The sequence below is a fragment of the Odontomachus brunneus genome, unplaced genomic scaffold, assembly GCF_010583005.1.
Source record: "Odontomachus brunneus isolate Ranch 3 - 2012 unplaced genomic scaffold, Obru_v1 Obru_scaffold_261, whole genome shotgun sequence".
NCBI classification, from domain to species: domain Eukaryota; kingdom Metazoa; phylum Arthropoda; class Insecta; order Hymenoptera; family Formicidae; genus Odontomachus; species Odontomachus brunneus.
The window spans coordinates 11,778-30,474 of NW_022639711.1; the positions used below are offsets into that span (position 1 = coordinate 11,778).

At 41.5% G+C, this 18,697-nt stretch overlaps 1 protein-coding gene across 16 annotated transcripts in view; it reads left to right on the forward strand.

Moving 5' to 3' along the window:
• LOC116852890 (sodium bicarbonate cotransporter 3) overlaps positions 1-18,697 on the forward strand; it is a 72,401-nt gene that overhangs the window by 3,288 nt on the left and 50,416 nt on the right. For 12 of the 16 annotated variants that reach the window (XR_004379871.1, XR_004379872.1, XM_032833652.1 and 9 more), the window contains exon 1: positions 6,716-6,909. Coding sequence is in view for 11 of the 16 variants with exons in the window: in XM_032833652.1 (XP_032689543.1) it covers positions 6,731-6,909 (179 nt within the window). In the remaining 5 variants the exon portion in view is untranslated. Of the gene's footprint in view, positions 1-1,876; positions 2,114-6,715; positions 7,243-17,797; positions 17,934-18,697 lie in introns of those variants that run through there. The other 4 variants (XM_032833663.1, XM_032833664.1, XM_032833658.1 and 1 more) reach the window with 4 other exon arrangements.

Genomic DNA, 18,697 nt, shown 5'->3' on the forward strand with positions numbered 1-18,697 from the left:
CCAAACAGAAATTTTCTTAATCACAAAAAAGCTATATGCTTGAAAACTGTTTTAGTTTTTTGTAACTTTTCAGAAAAGATGTAGTATAAGGATTAAAAAAAAAAAAAAAAAAAAAATATATATATATATATATATATATATATATATATATATCCCGATAGACTAATGTACGTAAACTTTATAGCAACTTTAAGCGTATTAAATCGCGTATTAAAGCGTATTAAATTCAGCAATGTTGAATCCCTTATAATTGATCAGATTGCACTCGTGTTTACTACATAAAATGATAAAATAGAAATACGAAAAGAGATTATCAAAATTTTCCCCAAACAATATATTATAAATGTAATATAAAAACTAGTGCAACTTTCAGTAAATTTGTTGCTATATTAATATAACAAAAAGTTTATATTGTAAATATTGTATAATATAAATTTTATAATTAATAACAGTATACTTGCTTTATAAATATAATTAAAATAATTCTAGAGTTTCACTATAAATTGTTTTATGTGGTGACAATCATGAAAGTCTATCTGTATGTATATACGAAGAGAATTTTATAATAAATATTATTATAGGACTTTGTAATTGAAAGATAGATCAACATTCTGCAGTAATTCTCTACTCTTTTATTTCATATGTGTTACTTACATTTTAGGAACTGAAATGTATTATTAAAATACTTGCAATATCTCTAGTGAAATTCACTATATTCCTTAGCAAAGATTGACCACACTGAGTCTATTCCTGGACTACTAAAAACATAGTAAAATTGAAAAGAATTTATATGAAAGAAACAACTATAATATTCTCTCCGTGTGTATATATGTATATGCGTGCGTGCGTATTCAATATGGCAGATGTATTTAACCCGCTTTTACACATTATTATCGTAAACTATCGGGGACTCGTAAGAATTGTTATGTGAGAGTCACGGAGAAAGTGCTCGACTGTACGTGCGTCTGACGATGGGTCGCGAAGGGCGAGACGTTCGATCGTTCTACCTCGCGACAATTGTAGCTGTGTGCGAACGATTGGGCGGAAGGGAAGGGGGAAGGAAAGGTTTCATGAATTTGTAACGCGCGGCTTTTTATAGACGGCATTCGCGCCTGCATTTCGCAGTCGGTGGGTCAAGGTGAATGCGATTCTGAACGACGTCGGTGAACACGCAGGTATACAGGTCGCGCGGAGCTTCGAAACCTGCCATTTTCGACCTCAAATTCTCTCTTCGTTAACGTCTCTATATATAGGATTCCGCTTCAATCGCGATCACGTGGTGATATTTCTCAAAGGGGAGCCACGATCATTATTGAACTCGTTATAGACGTAGGAGAGAGAGAGAAAGAGTTTATAACGAGTTTATAACGAGATGTCTTAATAATTTTTCGATGACAAGTCGAGGAGATCCCTCTCTTTATTCGCGAGAACGAACGGCTCGAAAATAACCTCATTCATCTTGCATCCGCGATGAGGCATTCGAGATGAAGCTTTTCGCGAGGTATTAATATCAAGGGAATAAAAATAAAGGAAGAAATATATCTTTTTCGACACTTGCCACGAAATCAATTAGCGAACAATTTTTCACGACTGGAAGTTTCTTGACTTGGAAGTTTCTTGACGAAATTCATAACTCGATATCAAAACAGACTCGAATCGAGATATTTTTCAGCGTGACTTTTCACGTTAATGAAAGTGCTTCAACATTAGAGAACATTTTGTCCCACTGCTGTAAATAATTTCATTTCATTCCTCCTTTCTCTTAACTTTTTTCTTCTTTTCATCCCGCTCATTAGTAAATAACGAGACGAGTTTGTTTCGAGCAATGGGAAATTTACGCTCTCTGACCTTTTTTTCTATTTCCAATCTTTTCTAGCATGAAATCTTCGAGACGTCGCGCATGAGAGTATCGCGCTGGAGCGTTTTAATTAAAGAGCATCGAAGACTACCGGCGCCGGTGTTCGGGAGGAAAAAAGAGTCGATTCCTATCCCGCGTGCATAAAGTGCGATTTCCTGCGTGCGGCTATGCGGGCTGTCTGATAGAACGTGATCGAATCGGAAGGGAAAGGAAGTCACGGTCAGGGTGCATTCGAGACTGCTGGTAAATCAGGAGGTAAGTACAAGTGTGTGTACGAAGTTTTGAGAGGCTGTGTACGTGTATATGTACATGTATGTGTGTGTATGCGCGCGCGCCCACACATGCTGCAGTACCGTTCGCGTCTTGTATACAGTAAGCGCTGACGTCTCATCAAGTAGCGTGCGCGCACGAGTGATAGTATGAGTGAAACATTATCACGATATTGTTGTTGATATTTGTTGAATGGCGAACACGCGGGAATTTCAGCGCCAGCGCCAGCTTCGGTACTCGAAGCGCATTATTGCGACGTGTTATATGAATGTATGCACAGGAAATTCACGCTCGAGACAATGCCACTGTACGTTGTTAACTAATTTTTTAATACGTTAATCTCGTTCGAGCTGAAAATAAATCGAGTTATTGCGCAATATTTTTTTATAATTATTAAAAGGAGAGATACCTCCATAAAGAGAGAGAAAAAGAAAGAGAGAGAGAGAGAGAGAGAGAGAGAGAGAGAAATCTTGCATGCAGAATCAAAGCGGAAACATTCACATGTTAACAATCAAAGACGAAGATATCTGGTATAAATTACGTAGAATAATTTCACAAATTTCTTTCTTTTAGGGGTTGTCAAAAATAAACATTAAGTAAATAAAAAAAAATACCAGATATTTTTATAACCACCATCATAATTATAATTATATGTATCTAAGAATGCTAAAGAATATAGCACACATAAAACGAAAAGAAATCAGAAATGATGAATCCATTTTCAATCAATCTTTGATGCCATGCGTGTTAAGATCGCGTGATATCGAAAAACAAAAAACGTAATTAAAGTGAGGTAAAAGTTTTGGAAAAATTTGGCGGCTACCGCTATAAGCACATTACATGCCGACTGAAATCAAACGTCATCTCATTGTTCGCGTTCGCGCCAGGCACACATTAGATTAGGCTCGCGTGCAATTTAGGGCATGCAAACCCTTTGCTCCAACTTATCGTCGGACAAGAAGATCGAGCCGAGAGATAACGAGGAAAATGACGTGCCGGCAGTAGGCACGAAACACTATTTATGAGTCTTTAGTGCGTACTGATTGGCTCTAAAAAGGCCCACGGTGTCTAAACAGACGTTACTTGAGAGCGGGAGGCGTTCGCTATAAAGAATGAAAACTCCTCCGCTTCACTCGAGACCAGTGGATATACTCGGGAGGCTCGACTTCCTCCTTAGTGAAAGTTTTCACTAATGGGAGAAAATGAAATGTCCTTGGTGAAGGGAAATTTAATTATATTTAGCGTTTCAAGACATATTTATGAGATCCGCCGGAGTGAAATTCCGAGCGCGCGGACAATTTGATCTCGCGTTGCGCACTGATCGTGGCCTCATTGAAGCAGAAAGTTCATTAAACGCTTTATCGGAGAAATATATCTGTTACGAAAGATCTCGTCCCTTTAGGAAAGATTGCCCTGTAGGATGAAAGATGCATGAGTCTTTGCGTGGAATTCCCACTACGAGAAAATCGACACGGGATGTTTTCGATGAATATTTCATCGGAATCTTTATCAAGCAAAGCGAGGGCACTTTGTACACATCGTCTCTTATAATTACAAACCATTCTCTTCTCTTATTCGCGATGCGCGCAAACGAACAATTAAGTCGAGAACTGAATAACGTAATACCATGATTGCATTTGCGTTCGCATTTGCGTCTATGATTGTCTCTTCGACACTGATCCAATTGCTTTCTGATTGGTCAGGAGACAATCGTGGGCGCAAATGCGAACACAGCAGTCGCCAATTACCAGTGTGACAAGGGCATAACACTGCCGCCACACGAGATGTATTATCAACGTTCCTTTCGACGAGAAGAGTCGGAAAAAGAATCACTCGACAATTCGAGAAGAGAGCGACGGAAGTAGTAGGGAGAACGTAATTGCGAAGCACCTTGTGCGTACATATCGCGTACACAATACCCGCCGCACATGCGACACTTGCAGCGGCATTATTCGATCCCGCTAGACAGCGTGTCGTGTGCTGGTCCGTTTGAGCTTCGCAACAACGGCGACAATTGGCCGTTCCTTTGCGCGGCCACGCACCGTTCTTTACATATTCACAACTGCGTTGTGACCCGATAACGCCGAACGGCCTGTTTTCCCTCCAGCGCTTTTATCTGACACGCGAAAAAGCGTCTGCGCCTAATTACGGCCGAATTATCCCCGGATCGGCATCAACTAGCTGCCTCCGGTTGCCGGCGGTTCGCGTCGCTCGTTTCCGCAAAAAAGCAAGCGCGACCTCGAGGTGCGATAGAGCCGAGGATTTGCATAATAAGAAACTTTCAAACGAGCGCCCGCGGAGTGGTGAGGCGGAAAGAAATGAGATAAACTCGCGGAATGACTGAGGGACCTCTTCGATCCGCCGAATATTGATTTTCCCGTTGTTACGTGGCAGTTCGCGTGTAGCTTTCTCGTAAGCGCGATTTTGACGCGCAAATCTGGATCGCGAAAAGCGTGAACGGTATTAAAAGAGAAGAAGATTAAACGATTAATTTCGCCGGCACAAAATCGAAAGACACGTGTACTAATACCGTGATATAATAAAAAATATGTATAATTATGTATTAATAAGCTTTATCTCGCAAAGCGATTGCAGATAAGCTTCATAATTCGAGCAGTCTTTGTTGATCGACGCACTTTTCAAAAATACTTTATTATACGGCCATTACGGAGTAACTCGGCACGTACCGATTGGTTCGGCTCATGAATATGCACAGATATGATAAAACGATTTCTAGATACGTGGTGGACAATTAAACAAATTCATCGGTCCCTTGTGGGTGTGACCCGCCGTAAATACAATATTCAATATTCATGTCGACGATAAAATATTTATGAGACAGGTGTGTAAGTTCCCGTGATATATAATGTCGACCAAGACTCTGATCATTGATAACGATCATTTAGTAGCGTCGACGATGTGCTAAATTCTTCGTCTACATATTGAGAAATATGTGCTATTTGTGCACCGAAATAATTAGGGAAACCCATTCTTGTAAATGCTACATTCAAACAAATATAATCTTATTCTTAGAGGATCCTCTTTTATTCGAGCCGAAATTTTCTTATCTTTCTCGACCTTTCGACTTCAATAATATCCTATTTAACGCCTACTTTTGATATTCTGAAGCCTATATCTATCTTCTTCGATTCTATCTGACACCGAAAGATGAGATTCTATCTCATCACAGAAAGATACTCTTCAGAGCTCACAAGCGACATTGCGTGCGTTTTTCACGATTTAGAGGCTCCATGTAAGACTAGTTTCCATGTGTATTTAACATATCCTTCAGAGTAAATGTTAGAAAGTTCAGGTCAAAAGTGCTAAAATTTCAACTTGAGTATACACAGCCTCAAGAAAATTCGTACTCTAAAATGAAAAGCGCGATGCATGTTTCTAGTACAGAACTGTATAACATGCGAATCTATTCTTTCTTTGAAATTGCTCACGCAGTCTCCCTGCTATATTTACGTGTCTGTGTATGAGTTTTTTACAAGGCAACGCAGCGTATCCTCGCAGCGATACGTTCCATTATAATCCATACAATCCATTATCACGACAGTGTGTAATAATGATTTCCAATGCGACAACGTCATCTATCGCGGAGTATGATTTGTATAATAAAAGGCGCGTGTTTACAATACGATAAACATGATGACGTAACCGACACACGCGATATACACTAGGTATACGCGTGCGATTAGAAAAACATGTGCAAATTTCAACACGCTTTGCTCGACACGTCTGGCTGCTCATCGAACCACGAGAGCTATTTTCATGATAATAACATTTAAACTGGTGGCACACAGAAAAACTTAAGCAGTAAGAAAATTGACCAATCACAGTCATTGATTCTTCTTACGGCCCAAGAATCAACGACTGTGATTGGTCAATTTGCTTACTGCTTACGTCTTACTGCTTAAGTTTTTCCGTGTGCCACGGCTCTTAATGACATTTAATAACAAAACTCTTAATAACAAAAACGAAGTAACGAAAAAAGAGACAAAAAAAATGAAAAAAAAAAATCGATTATCGAAAGCGGTCCAACTCCGTATTATATGGAGTCAAAGCTACGTGACGTAACTCAATATCGTAACGATTAAAGCGTATATGTGTGTACACATAACGTAAAATAATATTATTTGCTTGCTGCGCGTCGTCCGAATTCCGCGCGCCGACGATCATTAAATTGGGAGCGCGTCACAAGTTTCCCAGAAAAGCCGACAAATATTTTCTTCTAATTGCCGCGTGACTCTCGCGGGGTCGCTTCGGAAAATTCCAGACGCGTCATCAACGCACCCCTACTAAATCATCCTCGTTAGAGACGTCGAAGCGTCGACATTCAAATCAACGCGAGCGCACTCCTACGGCTGCTGCAACTCTTCGTACCCTCTGATATTTCTTGTTTCGAAACTCGAGTCCCCGAAACGGTCGCCCCGGACGAGGCTGACAGTGAGCTCGTTCTGTCACTATTTCGACTCTCATCGTCGTCCCGCGAAGTGACAAAATGACGATTCCCCACCTCCCGCGCGACAAGCTGACCGGGTTCTCGGAGCGTATCTCGACGCTATCTGGGCGGAGTTTCCTTATCAGAATCACCGGATGACTGTCGTGTCCGACTGTCTCCGCGCTGCTGCCAGCCAACGACTGGTCGCAGCTACTGGCCGATCGTCGGCCACCGCGGTGATGCCGAGGAGAGGATCGCGATCGGAAGCTAACATCTGGCCTGTGGCGACGCTGGTAAACAGTCCGCCGACGTGCATCGCGGTGTGTAGACGTGCGTACGTAGTCGTATGTGTTAGTGAATGAAAAGAACAGAGAGAGACAGAGAGAGAGAGAGAGAGAGAGAGAGAGAGAGAGAGAGAGAGAGAAAGACAGAGAGAAAGAAAGATCAAGGGAGAAGAAGGGAGAGCACAGGTCGATCGATCGCACACACACTGCAGCACCCACGCGCGTCTCTTTATTTATTCGCGACTTCGTCATGAGGATCACCATCGTCTAACGTCGCGGTTAAAAGTGCATTTTCCGTTGTGTTACACGTGAAAGATCATGAATGCCCGGTCCCTTCGGGTGCAACCGCCGATGGAGCTCCAAGAAGTTACGCATTGCCACAAGTACGATCTTCCCTAATGATATTCGCGTCCTGGAGGCAACTTTGTAATTCGCACAATTTTGTTGCATATTATTATTATTGCGTATTATTATCAAGCGGTTATTATTAGTTCCAAAAGAGTAAATGTAGACAGAGAAGAGAGAAGAGGAGAGAGAGAGAGAGAGAGAGAGAGAGAGAGAGAGAGAGAGAGAAAGAGAGAGAATAATACGCGATGGTAATGACTGTAATAATTCAAGCGACAAGGAAATTATGTGCATTTCGCGAGGTTGCGGAGGCGAGAATGAAAATTCATTACCGTGTTACGCTCGATCGTTCGAATCGATTAACAGATAATTAATAGTTAATAACGTGATGTTGTCGTGTGTATTAATTTGCATCGTACGCGTGATTCATCAGCCACTGGAACGGCTGCACTCGCAGATAAAATTGGCCGATTCACAAGTGCAGGTCGGATAAAAAGTGACGAGACCGTCACCGTGGATTTTCTTTCCACTCGTTGATTCGCGCGCACTATCGCGCGTCTCATCGCATTTATATTGGGTCACGATTTGTTTGTTCAAGACTTCCGATACATTCGATGTCGGCGATTCCGACGAGTACTGTGAAAACGTTGGAGTAGCATCTTGCTGCACGTGGTGTATTGGTACTGATAACAGGTAAAGCGTATTGAATCAATTTAGAGAGACGAAATATATATATATGTATATATGTATATATATATATATATATATATATATATATATATATGTATATACACACATATATATATATACATATATATATATTATATATATATATATATATATACATGTCTCGCGACAAAATTTTCCGGGGAGATTTCTCAACCTCTCTGGGTAAGGGAGAACGAAAACAGAGAAAAGAAACGGTACGGCCACAAGTGTCATCGATAGCACGGTCGACGGTGCAAGTTGCGATATTACGTTTCGCTACGACTAAAAAACTCACTGTTTACACTAGAAAAATTCAATTTACGCGACGCAAATGTGCGTTTCGTGAGTATCGCTCGGTGAACGTCACCAAGAATTCAATTGCATATTATGCGCGCGCTCACTTTATAGAAATATACGCGCTGAGAATTTGACGCAAGGTAATTTGAAATGGATGTTGTAGTAATGGACACACGTCACGGCAAATTAGACGACCGCCCGAGCAATTTGTAATCGACTGCGCTAATCAGCAGTCTGCCCATTTTTCGTCGCACGAAAGGTTGCATTTAATTCCGATACGCACGCGGTCGGTGCGTCCTCGTGTCAGTCACAGCACCCGACGGACTGCTGTCCGCGAGACGCCAACATCACTACGCTCGGACGGCCGCATTGGAAGGAATTCATTCTTCTTTTTTTTTCATATACATTGCGCGATCCACTGATAGAAAAATCACGAGAGAATAATTACTCTTCTTCTCCCCTCCTTCCTGCCTCCCTCCCGCCCCCTCCCCGTCAATGTATGTAGCCGACCGGTTGATCACGAGTTGACCTGCACTTTGACCCGAATGACGCGTGGATTCTCTTATCTGCGTTTATATGTGCTCGATTCTACGTACAACAATTATCATTTTATCGGGGCAGCGAACCTAATAAAAAAAAGAAAAAATCAGCCCTGGCTTGTTCAAATTCGGCGATTGGAGCTACTCTGTGTATCGGCCTCGCCGCGGCTATCTCGGTCATGACGTCAGAATCTTGGTGAAAATAATGTCCAATAACAATTTTTAACTCTTTTTTGTACAAACATGAGTTTCGGAATTCTTTAGAAGAGGAAAAGTATTATCACACGGAGAGAAAATATTCATATCGCATATCTAGAATGACAATCCAAGAGATACTATGCCTAAAGCTATGATTTGATTCTAATAGGTGATCTCACGATAAAATCACTGTGCAAAAGGTTAACGCGCGAGTTCGCCGTGCGATTGTTCGTCGCGCTCTAACCGACCGAATCGCGATCACTACATCTTCTTTGCAAAATAAAAGGAGAAAGAAAGCATGCAGAAACGAAAGTCGACGCAGCGTCGATAATTTCCAGCCGCGTGGACGACGATGATAATCGTCCTTGTAGCAGCAAGGGTCGGTCGTCTCGAAAACAACGCAAACATGCACACACGTGAAAGAAATTCAAATTATTCACGAGGCAATTAAACTTGCTTCCGAAGTGCGTGTGACATCTGTCTACCGGCTGAAGTTGTTTGCACGCACACAGGTACACGCGTTCATATTGTTGCAAGCACTCATTATTATATTACTTTTTATTGCGCAACATTATCGCTTTCGATTTAGATAAGAGACCGGTATTGACTGGTTGTCTTCGAACAAAATATCCAAATATTGCAGCATCGAGTCCCGCGTCGCTCTCGCGGCGGGAATACCCAAATACCCTCTCTCTATCTCTCACACGTATCACGAATTCGCGACTTCCACGACGATACATTGACCGTCGGGATTCTCTAGTCACGCGTTCGCATAACTTTCGAAATAAGCGGCCGAATTGCCGAATAACATGGTCGTGTTTTATCGTGATATTGTTTTCCGCGCGCAAATAAAGTGGGACATCAGCGCGAATTCAAAAGCGTGTATCGAGTCAATGAACAACGCTCAATTAAGCGGAAGACGATTAGTTCGAGCCGAGGAACGGCGGCGCGGCTGGTGGTCCCGATAGATCCGGAGGAGATCTACGGAAATCGCCAGCAGCAGAGAGCGGTCGAGATCATCGGATTCATAGGTCGTGGGGGACGAGTAGTAAGCCGAGAAAAGATAATGCAAAAAATAAATGGGGTGATTCTGAATCACACTTGACCCGCGTGTCGACTCTCGTGCTCGCTCGAGTTCGCTATCCGCGCGTGATAAAGCGCACGTTGGCGAAAGACACACGTTGGACGGCGCGGCTTTCAAACAATCCTGAGAAAAAGGAAAGACGAGTCCAATGTGTCGTTTTTCGCAATAAAGATATAAAGCAAGAAAAAAAGAAAAAAAAAGATATGACCCCAACTCCCGTCCGATAAACACACTCGTTATCGCGAGAAAATTGAAATATTGGATTAATGAATCGTAATGGAGGAAAATTTTTCAAAAATCTCGGTAAAATTGATTGTTCAGGACTGATTGTTCGGAATTCGGTTATTTTCAAAACAATCGGAATATGCGGAGAAAAAATTCGGAAGCTTCCAAACGTACGCGCCAAGATATTCATCAAAACAAAATTCGTCGCGTCTGGAGATTTTTAAACACGGTGCATCGAGAAGTGAATTTTAAAATTGCGGGAAATGGCGAATAAACGGCCTCGCTGTCGCGTTGGACAAGTGCTAGATTGAAATTTCAGTCGCTCGCGCACGTAAGAGGGAGAGAGAGAGAGAGAGAGAAAGAGAGAAAGAGAGAAAAAGAGAGTATGCAACGTAAATTGTGCAGATATTGGTGTCAAGATACAAATTTTCGTCCCATTAAATAAAAAGAAGATTATACGACTCTCGTTGTGGAAATTACGCGCTGATACGGTTTTAAGTTTATTTCGCGAAAGGCGGGAAAAAGAGCGAGGTTATTAGAAAGTAACGGTCGGTCCAGAGATAGTCAACCTCTGACCTCTTTAATGTGCCAGAGGTGCATGAAAGTCCCACTGGTATTTAGAACGATAATCGATTAGTCTTTGGTTTTCCATCCCCCGCGCTTCGCCGCGAGACACTATATGTCTACTTTGTGACTAGCTTTCTTTTTTCTCTTTCTCTTTTTTATTATATATATAAAACAGAGAGAAAATATTTGTCTGTCTGTCTATACGTTCCCTAGGAACTCCTAAACCCTTTGACCGATCTGGACCAAATTTTGCATAGTTACTCTCTCCACAACTTTGCGGAAAATATAGGCCACTACAGGAAATCTGGACACTTCACTCTCTCTTCCTGATCTCATCCTATTAACACTTTAACTCGAACAAAGTAATTCAAAATAGTTAAACAGTGGCCCGATTTATTTTGCGCGTGCAACATTTTATAAAATTATTCTGATTCTTGCGCGTCTGCTATTCTCCGTTTAATTAAACGGTTTACATAACAGCGTAATAAGATACTGCGAAAGATTTGCCACGTCAAGATTTATTTTATATTATTCACCATATTCGCGTTCACTGAGTGCGATTTATTAATACGTGAATAATCAGTGGAAGTAATTAAGGGAGATAGTCCCGTGTATGACTCGACGTTATATTCAGGCTAATAATCGACAAAAAATGGCAGGCAAAGAAAAGGGAAAATCGTTTCAAACAGCTGCAAGGAATACAAGTTGACAATTAGAAAGAGGTTCTTTACCAATTTGATGTCATGACATCTGCTTCACGTGACTCCTGTCAACGTGAATTTAGCTCACGTTATTATTGATCTTACACAGAGGAAAATATCATTCTATTGCTAAGAAAAATGACTACTCAATTTATTTTCTTTCTTCGAAAGATTATTTCCAGCAAAGAACATGTTCTTAATAATAATCTTTGAGTATACTCATCGTAAATTTTCAGAAAGTTCATTATTGTGTAGTCAAAAGAAGAATTTATTTTCTTTATAAGAATATCATATAACTTTACGATAACATCATATAACTTTATCCAAGAAGAAGTGTTGTTCGACTTTATATAGCAAGTAAACTGAATTTGTTTTAATTGTGTATTCTTGATAAGAATGCTTACTACGATTTCATGCTCGTGATGAATTTGTGATTTTTACGGATTTTTACGGATATATAAAAGTGTTTGTATATCAACACAAGTAACATTTACTCAAAATGCAATATACATTTTTTGCGTAGGAGACTCAGATCACACGTGCGTGGAATTACGTGACATCGTGCAAACAATGGTCCCGGCTCGTAAAGTGTGATTACGGTGGAAATATCGTTCGGCGCGTTTTCCGCCGATTGCTCCCGCCTATCGTTCATCGTTTCCAATCGCTTTCTGTCATGCCCTCTCTTGCCGATTCTCTGTTCGCCAAATTTCACTCCTCGAATTCCAGTAAACTATTAGACGCGAGGATAAACGTATCATCAGTTGTGTACACACGTGCGGCCTCACATGTGGGCGTGAGTGCTGATCGCCTGTCGGAACTTATCTGTTATTCATCAGTTCGCTTCACGGCTAATATCGTACGATTGATCGATTTGGTCTACGTGTGCTACGATTAAACACTCGGCTCTTCGAGGAAAGTCAGCCGTCTAGTGGTGATCTCATTATCACTCGGATTACATGCATAATGTAATCGCGGCATAGCCGAGCGAAAGCAAACGACGTCTGGTCTGCTGCTGTGTAGCATGCCGATCGTCAGATGCGTGCCAGAAGTCGCGATCTCCATTTGAATGACAAATTACTCGGCGAATCGGTCGTTAAAAATTAACGTATTATGATGTCAGGTCGACACGACGAATCAATCTTCCTTAGCGTTTGCTTGGCAGTTTCGCTCAACTGTCCGTGCAATGTTTTCGCGCACCAAAGTACACACGTTACATTTGCGAAGTAAATTGACTCATTATCGATGTCGTGATCGTTTTCACATGACGGCGTTTGTGTGAACAGATAGACGGCACCTCCCTACGTTCCGTATCGAAGCCAAGATTTCGGCTCCGACTTTCTAGCTGGTTAGAGAGCGCGGAACGTTCGCGACGCAAACGTGTGTAAAGCAGCAACGGCTGATCGAGCAGACAAAGCACGTGAAATTGCAGGGCGAGGGGCAATGGCTGAGGAAATGTTTAGCGGCACTCGAATTTTAGCCAAGTGGCTGCACGAATTAGATCCGGCTGTCACGGCTCCGTAGCTCGACGATTTTTCCGACTGAGCTCTCACAGCTACGATATGATACAATCTACGTGGTTTCTTTCGGTGCAAAGATATTCTCACGTTGTACACAGACGTCGACGATAACGGCTACCTTGAATATCGCGATAACGAGCTATTATTCGAGAAAAACACGTCCATCATGTATTTATGTAATAGATACTTTCACCTACCGACAAGCCACCCGCCCGACCACCCCTCTCTTGCTTTCGCATCGACGAGGCGTGAAAGTGGCCGGTGGAGAATTTTTCACGCCATTAACGTCTGCTCTAATGCCGAGACGCGTTTCATTCATCGTTACCTCGCCGGAAGCGTGGCGCAAGGTGAAAAATGTATTTTCGATGCAGAGCCATTTGCAAGCCGCGAGGCCAGCGAGGCCGGCGAGGTCGTTTTCACGTTGAGGAACTCGGCCCTTTCGCGAAATTGTTATCGTCGAATGTGCTCGCGAGAAAAAAGCGTGAGAACGTGTGAATATTCGAAAAAGTTACGATAACGGATCTCGCGCAAGGAGTACGAATTTTTCATGCTATGAATAAATGGCTGGTGGAAATTAAAAAATCACAGCGTAGTTCGGCGATCCTGGATAGTTACCGACCTTGGTGCGCAGATGGTGTTTTAACAGGTTGTTTAAAGTCCATATTTTATGCGACACGTGCTTCTTCCCGCGGGTTGATGTGTTTCTCGCGTCGAACAAAGCGTGTTCCTTTAATAAACTTTTAATTAATTATTTATTTATTTATTTATTTATTTATTCAACAAAACAGCTAGATCTTAATGCACAAAATAAAAAAGAAGAAAACAACACGAAGTACAAAATCGTATTTAAGTTTAGAGTTTGATATGATTTTTTCAGTAGGATCACGCTTGCAAATACAATGTCACGTATATCACGTGCTTCAAACTGGAAAACTCAATCTAATTCTAAATTTAAATCTGTGTCTCACGCGAGACAAGTTTTAACGATTATTAATACAGGCCTAAGAGGATTGTTCAAGATATTCCATAATAACGGTTCTAGAAGCATTTAACGACACGTGATTGAGATCAACAATATTATAATAAATATTCGCGTAACACACATGAACGATTTAAAGATGTAAATTTGAGCTTAAATTAAAAATTAATAAAATCATTACTCTTTCTCTCTCTTTTTGTCAGTTACTTCTAAATTCCTTGATGTTCATTAGAGGTTTTCAACGGTTTGTTTATCGAACATAACAACAATTGTCGCATCATTGCCGTTCTTGAACGGCACTCGAGATTAGTAATTATTACGTCGCAAATTTCGAGAGCGTTCGACGCTGATATTTATTGGCCAATCGCGACAATCGATGAGCGATACGAAGCGTTTTGTTTGCATACGTGTGCGTGCGTGTGTTGATCATCTTTAAATTGGAATCGTCTCAATTACGTAATTAATGGATTGGCGAACGAACGATGTTTTCAACTCGCGGTCATTTTCGTCATTGCGCCGTCAATTATCGCCGCACTTATCATTGCGCGTCGGAGTTGGTGGTCCGCGGAAAAGTGTCTGTATCACAAGGACTTTTTCATTTGACGTTGTTGTCGCTCGTTAATGCTCTCATTGGCCCGTCCGCCGACCTCCGCGGCTGATCATCATGCATCATTCGCTTCCTCGTCCGAATTCGTTCGCTCACTCCCGCGAAACCGGAAGCGCGGCGCAATGCACCGAGCGTGGCGCTTGCGAGATGCCTGTCACATTTCCACGTCGCCGACACCTATTCTCCGCACGTCAGATGCCACGAACCTTGAGATCCACCTCCTCTTTCTTCAGACCAAACACCGCGAGAATCGAACGTGCCAATTTCTCAAAATATCTTGACACTTATCACGTCATTATTTCCTCAGCGTGAGAGTTGAATTCATAATGTTTGAACAGGCCATTTCCGACTTTACGGGCAAAAGTCTGTTTCCTCTCTGTCAATACGTGCAGGATCGAAAGATCCTGCTCGACTCGACCGGTCATTAACTCAGAGTGAAGCCGTAGCAGCTTCACGTCGGGATTCATTGACGCTGATTACAAAGTACGGGCGCAATATCCTGGATCGATAAGCAGACACGGGGGCACGATGTGATGAAACGTGAAGCGGCTTAATGATTTACACGCCAATTAAGAGGACTACCGCCGGTGCAGCAAGTGCGATTGCGCGCCTTTATGAAATCGCCGTTGATTTATTCGATGACGAGTCACCGGAAACTGTCCCACGCGCTATGACTCGGATAAATTCAAATGAAGCCCATTAATTGGATACGACCAACGCATTTCGGGAAAATATACATAGCCTCGAAGCAAGACACAAATCTACGTACAGAAAAAAATACTGCATACAACTGAATGTTGCTTGTTTCAAGTATTCCGCAGATTAATGAATCCGCAAACTTATCATAAGCTCATATCATAAGTATCAGATTTATTTAAAATACATTCTTTGAATCCTAGTAAATTTAATATTTAATGTAGTAGTTAATATTTTAATGAAGAACACCAAATTAAAATTTACCTACACAGAGTTGAGCCAGTTTTTTCTTAGACATGGTTTTATAATATTCTTGTAAAGAGAATATTATAAAATTCTTCTCTTAAATAGCTTTTGAATTGATCAGCTTTTTTTTATGAGCATATTTTGAGACTATTATCATGAAAATATTCTTTGTCCAAAAAAACCACTACTTAAGAGAAAAAAGGTAAACTAAGCAATTCCTCTTTTGGCCGCATTGATATTTTTCTCTGCAGGAAATACGATATAAAATTTTTTAATAGTGGAAGGGATCTTCCGACTGTGTGCTTTCCGCCAGAGATATTTTTAGCACAAGTAAACTCACCGATTTTAATATACGACCGAGTGCTCACCGTGAGTAATCCAACATTTCCATCTGCCTCGACTTTCCCTACGCTTGACGTCTCGTATATTTGATTATATTGCCACTAAAGTTATCTGTATAATAAAATTTCACGGAAATTCGAAGTTTTAACAAACATGTTCTTATAGATATACATATAGAAAGATATATAACGCATTCCCGTAAGTTTTGCTTGTTTATGAATTTATATATATATATATATATATATATATATATATATATATATATAATAATTACAAATGACTTAGATGTGAACTGAAATGCGAATGAACGTGACGATATCAAGAAAAAAGCGGAATGAAAGGAGGAGAAAGAGGCGTGTGATGAAACGGAGAAGCAATTGAGAACATGCGTTTTTCAGCGGACGAAGCGAGTACTCCGGCGAACATTAAACAATGATCATACTCTCTGCGCCCGTTAATCGAACCACCCTTCCTCCATTATAGAGACACAGCTCGGACAAACAGGTCGTTCATTACGCGGAGGTCCCGTACGTGGGTACAAGCTACGGGTAATAGTATCGCGGTAATTATCCACTTGGCGGCTCATAATCGGCGGTCGACAACGAGTTCGACAAGAGGAGACACGATCTTGACATTCTGTCGGACGACCTCGCTCGTCCTAAATTGACGAGGAGGGATCTTGAAAGAGGAAACACTAGCGGCGCGAACTACGTTTTAATCGGTGATTGATATATCGAAGATGATCCCCTTTACCACGCACCGTTCTCTAACGACGTATCTCTGATAACGTAGCGGAGATCGATCCACTTGCAGAATGAAATACGGTAATTCCGGGACGCGGGCGTTACGTAGGACGCATTAGATTATTCAAACTGAAGCTCGCGACAGTTCTCCCGTAATGTAACATGGAATAATCGGCGATCGATTGTTGTTTCAGTAGCTTTCAACTGTGTAACGATCGGCGAACCCTCGCTTGTCTCGAAACTATTCTCATTTGTCTCGAGATTAGAACAATTTTGCTGATTACTGTCGCTTCATTGATTAGATAAGTCAGAAACTTTGGCTCGGTTGTCGGCCTTCGTCGACATATATAAATGCTGCGAGAAAATTGGCAAAGAGTCACAAACAACAATAGTGATTACTTGGTCGATGATTAATCTGTTTTCGATGAAATCAGACTTGACAGAAAAAACCAAACAAAATCTGCTAGCCGAGGCGATATTTGACGTTTGAGTTCGACGATAAACGCAATAAAGTTAAGTGTAACTCGAAATATTGAGATAAATTTCTTCACTTACGCGATATTTGAGTCCGTTGCGATGAACACAATAATTTAATCTGAAAACGTCGAACCAAACTTCGTGACTAACGCGACATTTGACGTTGGAATTAGCAATTCAAACTGGCGATTCCCGCGCATCAAGCTCGACAAATCGCGCCATACATGACTCAATGCAACAGCTGGACTTTATAACCACGCGTACAAGGCGACGGGAGTCTCACGGTGCAAACCTTCATAGAGCATTCATTGAGGATGCATAACTCGCGGAGCCGCGACGTCGCAGCATTCTACGGTCTTTCTCCGCGGAGAAGACAGGGCGCGAGGGGTCGGGACGACCCTGACAACACGTGCATACGTCGTTCGCGTTTATATCGGGCGCTGCAATTGCGTGCGTCCCCGAGGGAGCCGAGCTGCACCTGGCAGCGCCCACGAAAAAGCAGCCGCGGATCAAACGATCGTCTTTCTCGTTGATTCGCGCGGCTCGTCGTTAAAAGCGCGTCCCTGCGCCAGTCGCATCTGCGATCGCGACGCGGTGCATGTGCGCGTCGTGCTGCGTTCGTGCCGTCTCCCGCCACGTGTTAATCGGCCACGGGATTATAAGGAGGACGATGTCGCGCAGCTGGTGATCGTTCAACGTCCGTCGTGTCGCGCGACAGAGTGTTTTTTTCTTTATCTCCGCAGGAGTATCGATAATCGCATCGCGGAGGGCAGGAATAGGACTCGAAGTCGATCGGAGACGAGGTAACGCGACATTGAAAAACGCGAGGATAGTTGACAGCTTTGCGTAGGAATAGCCGTAATCGTAAACGTGAAACGTAAAGTTAAAAAATATGAAACTGAAAAATCAATCCGTGTATTGCTCGAGGCTTACACACTTTAGAAAAAGACACAAGTACTGCTGAGATTGACCACGTAGGCGGAAATAATCGGAATTTCAACGAGTCAAGAAAGGTCCTGGAAACTTCTATTTACAGTCAAATTTACCTCTCGCTTTTCTCTTTGTCTAAATTGCATAAATGTCCCGATTGGTCTTTTAGTTAAATTTCGCGTCTCTCGTGCTTGTCACTAAAATTTTAATTTAATTATAATTTAATTACAATTATAATTATGAATGTAAAATAGAATAATAATTATGGCAATTCGTGTGCAAAAGCTCCTATTACACTGAGAAAAAAAATGGTTGACCTAACTAAAATTATAGTTACTTTTGGCCTCAACCATGTTTTTGTAGTGAAGCAATGCAAGATTATTGTCACTAACATTTTATAGCAGAATTTAATATATAAAAAACAGTTCTCTCGATCATAATTTATAGTAATTATTTCTCTATTATAGTAATTATGGTAATTATTTTTTTATGTGATCATAATTACAAATACTAAACATTTTTCTCAGTATCTCTTTCTTCGCCCTTTATTTATTATACTATTTGAGATCGAACGATCGAATAACCGGCAGGAACGCACGGAGACATCGTTCATTAAAAAAAAAAAAAAAAAAAAAAA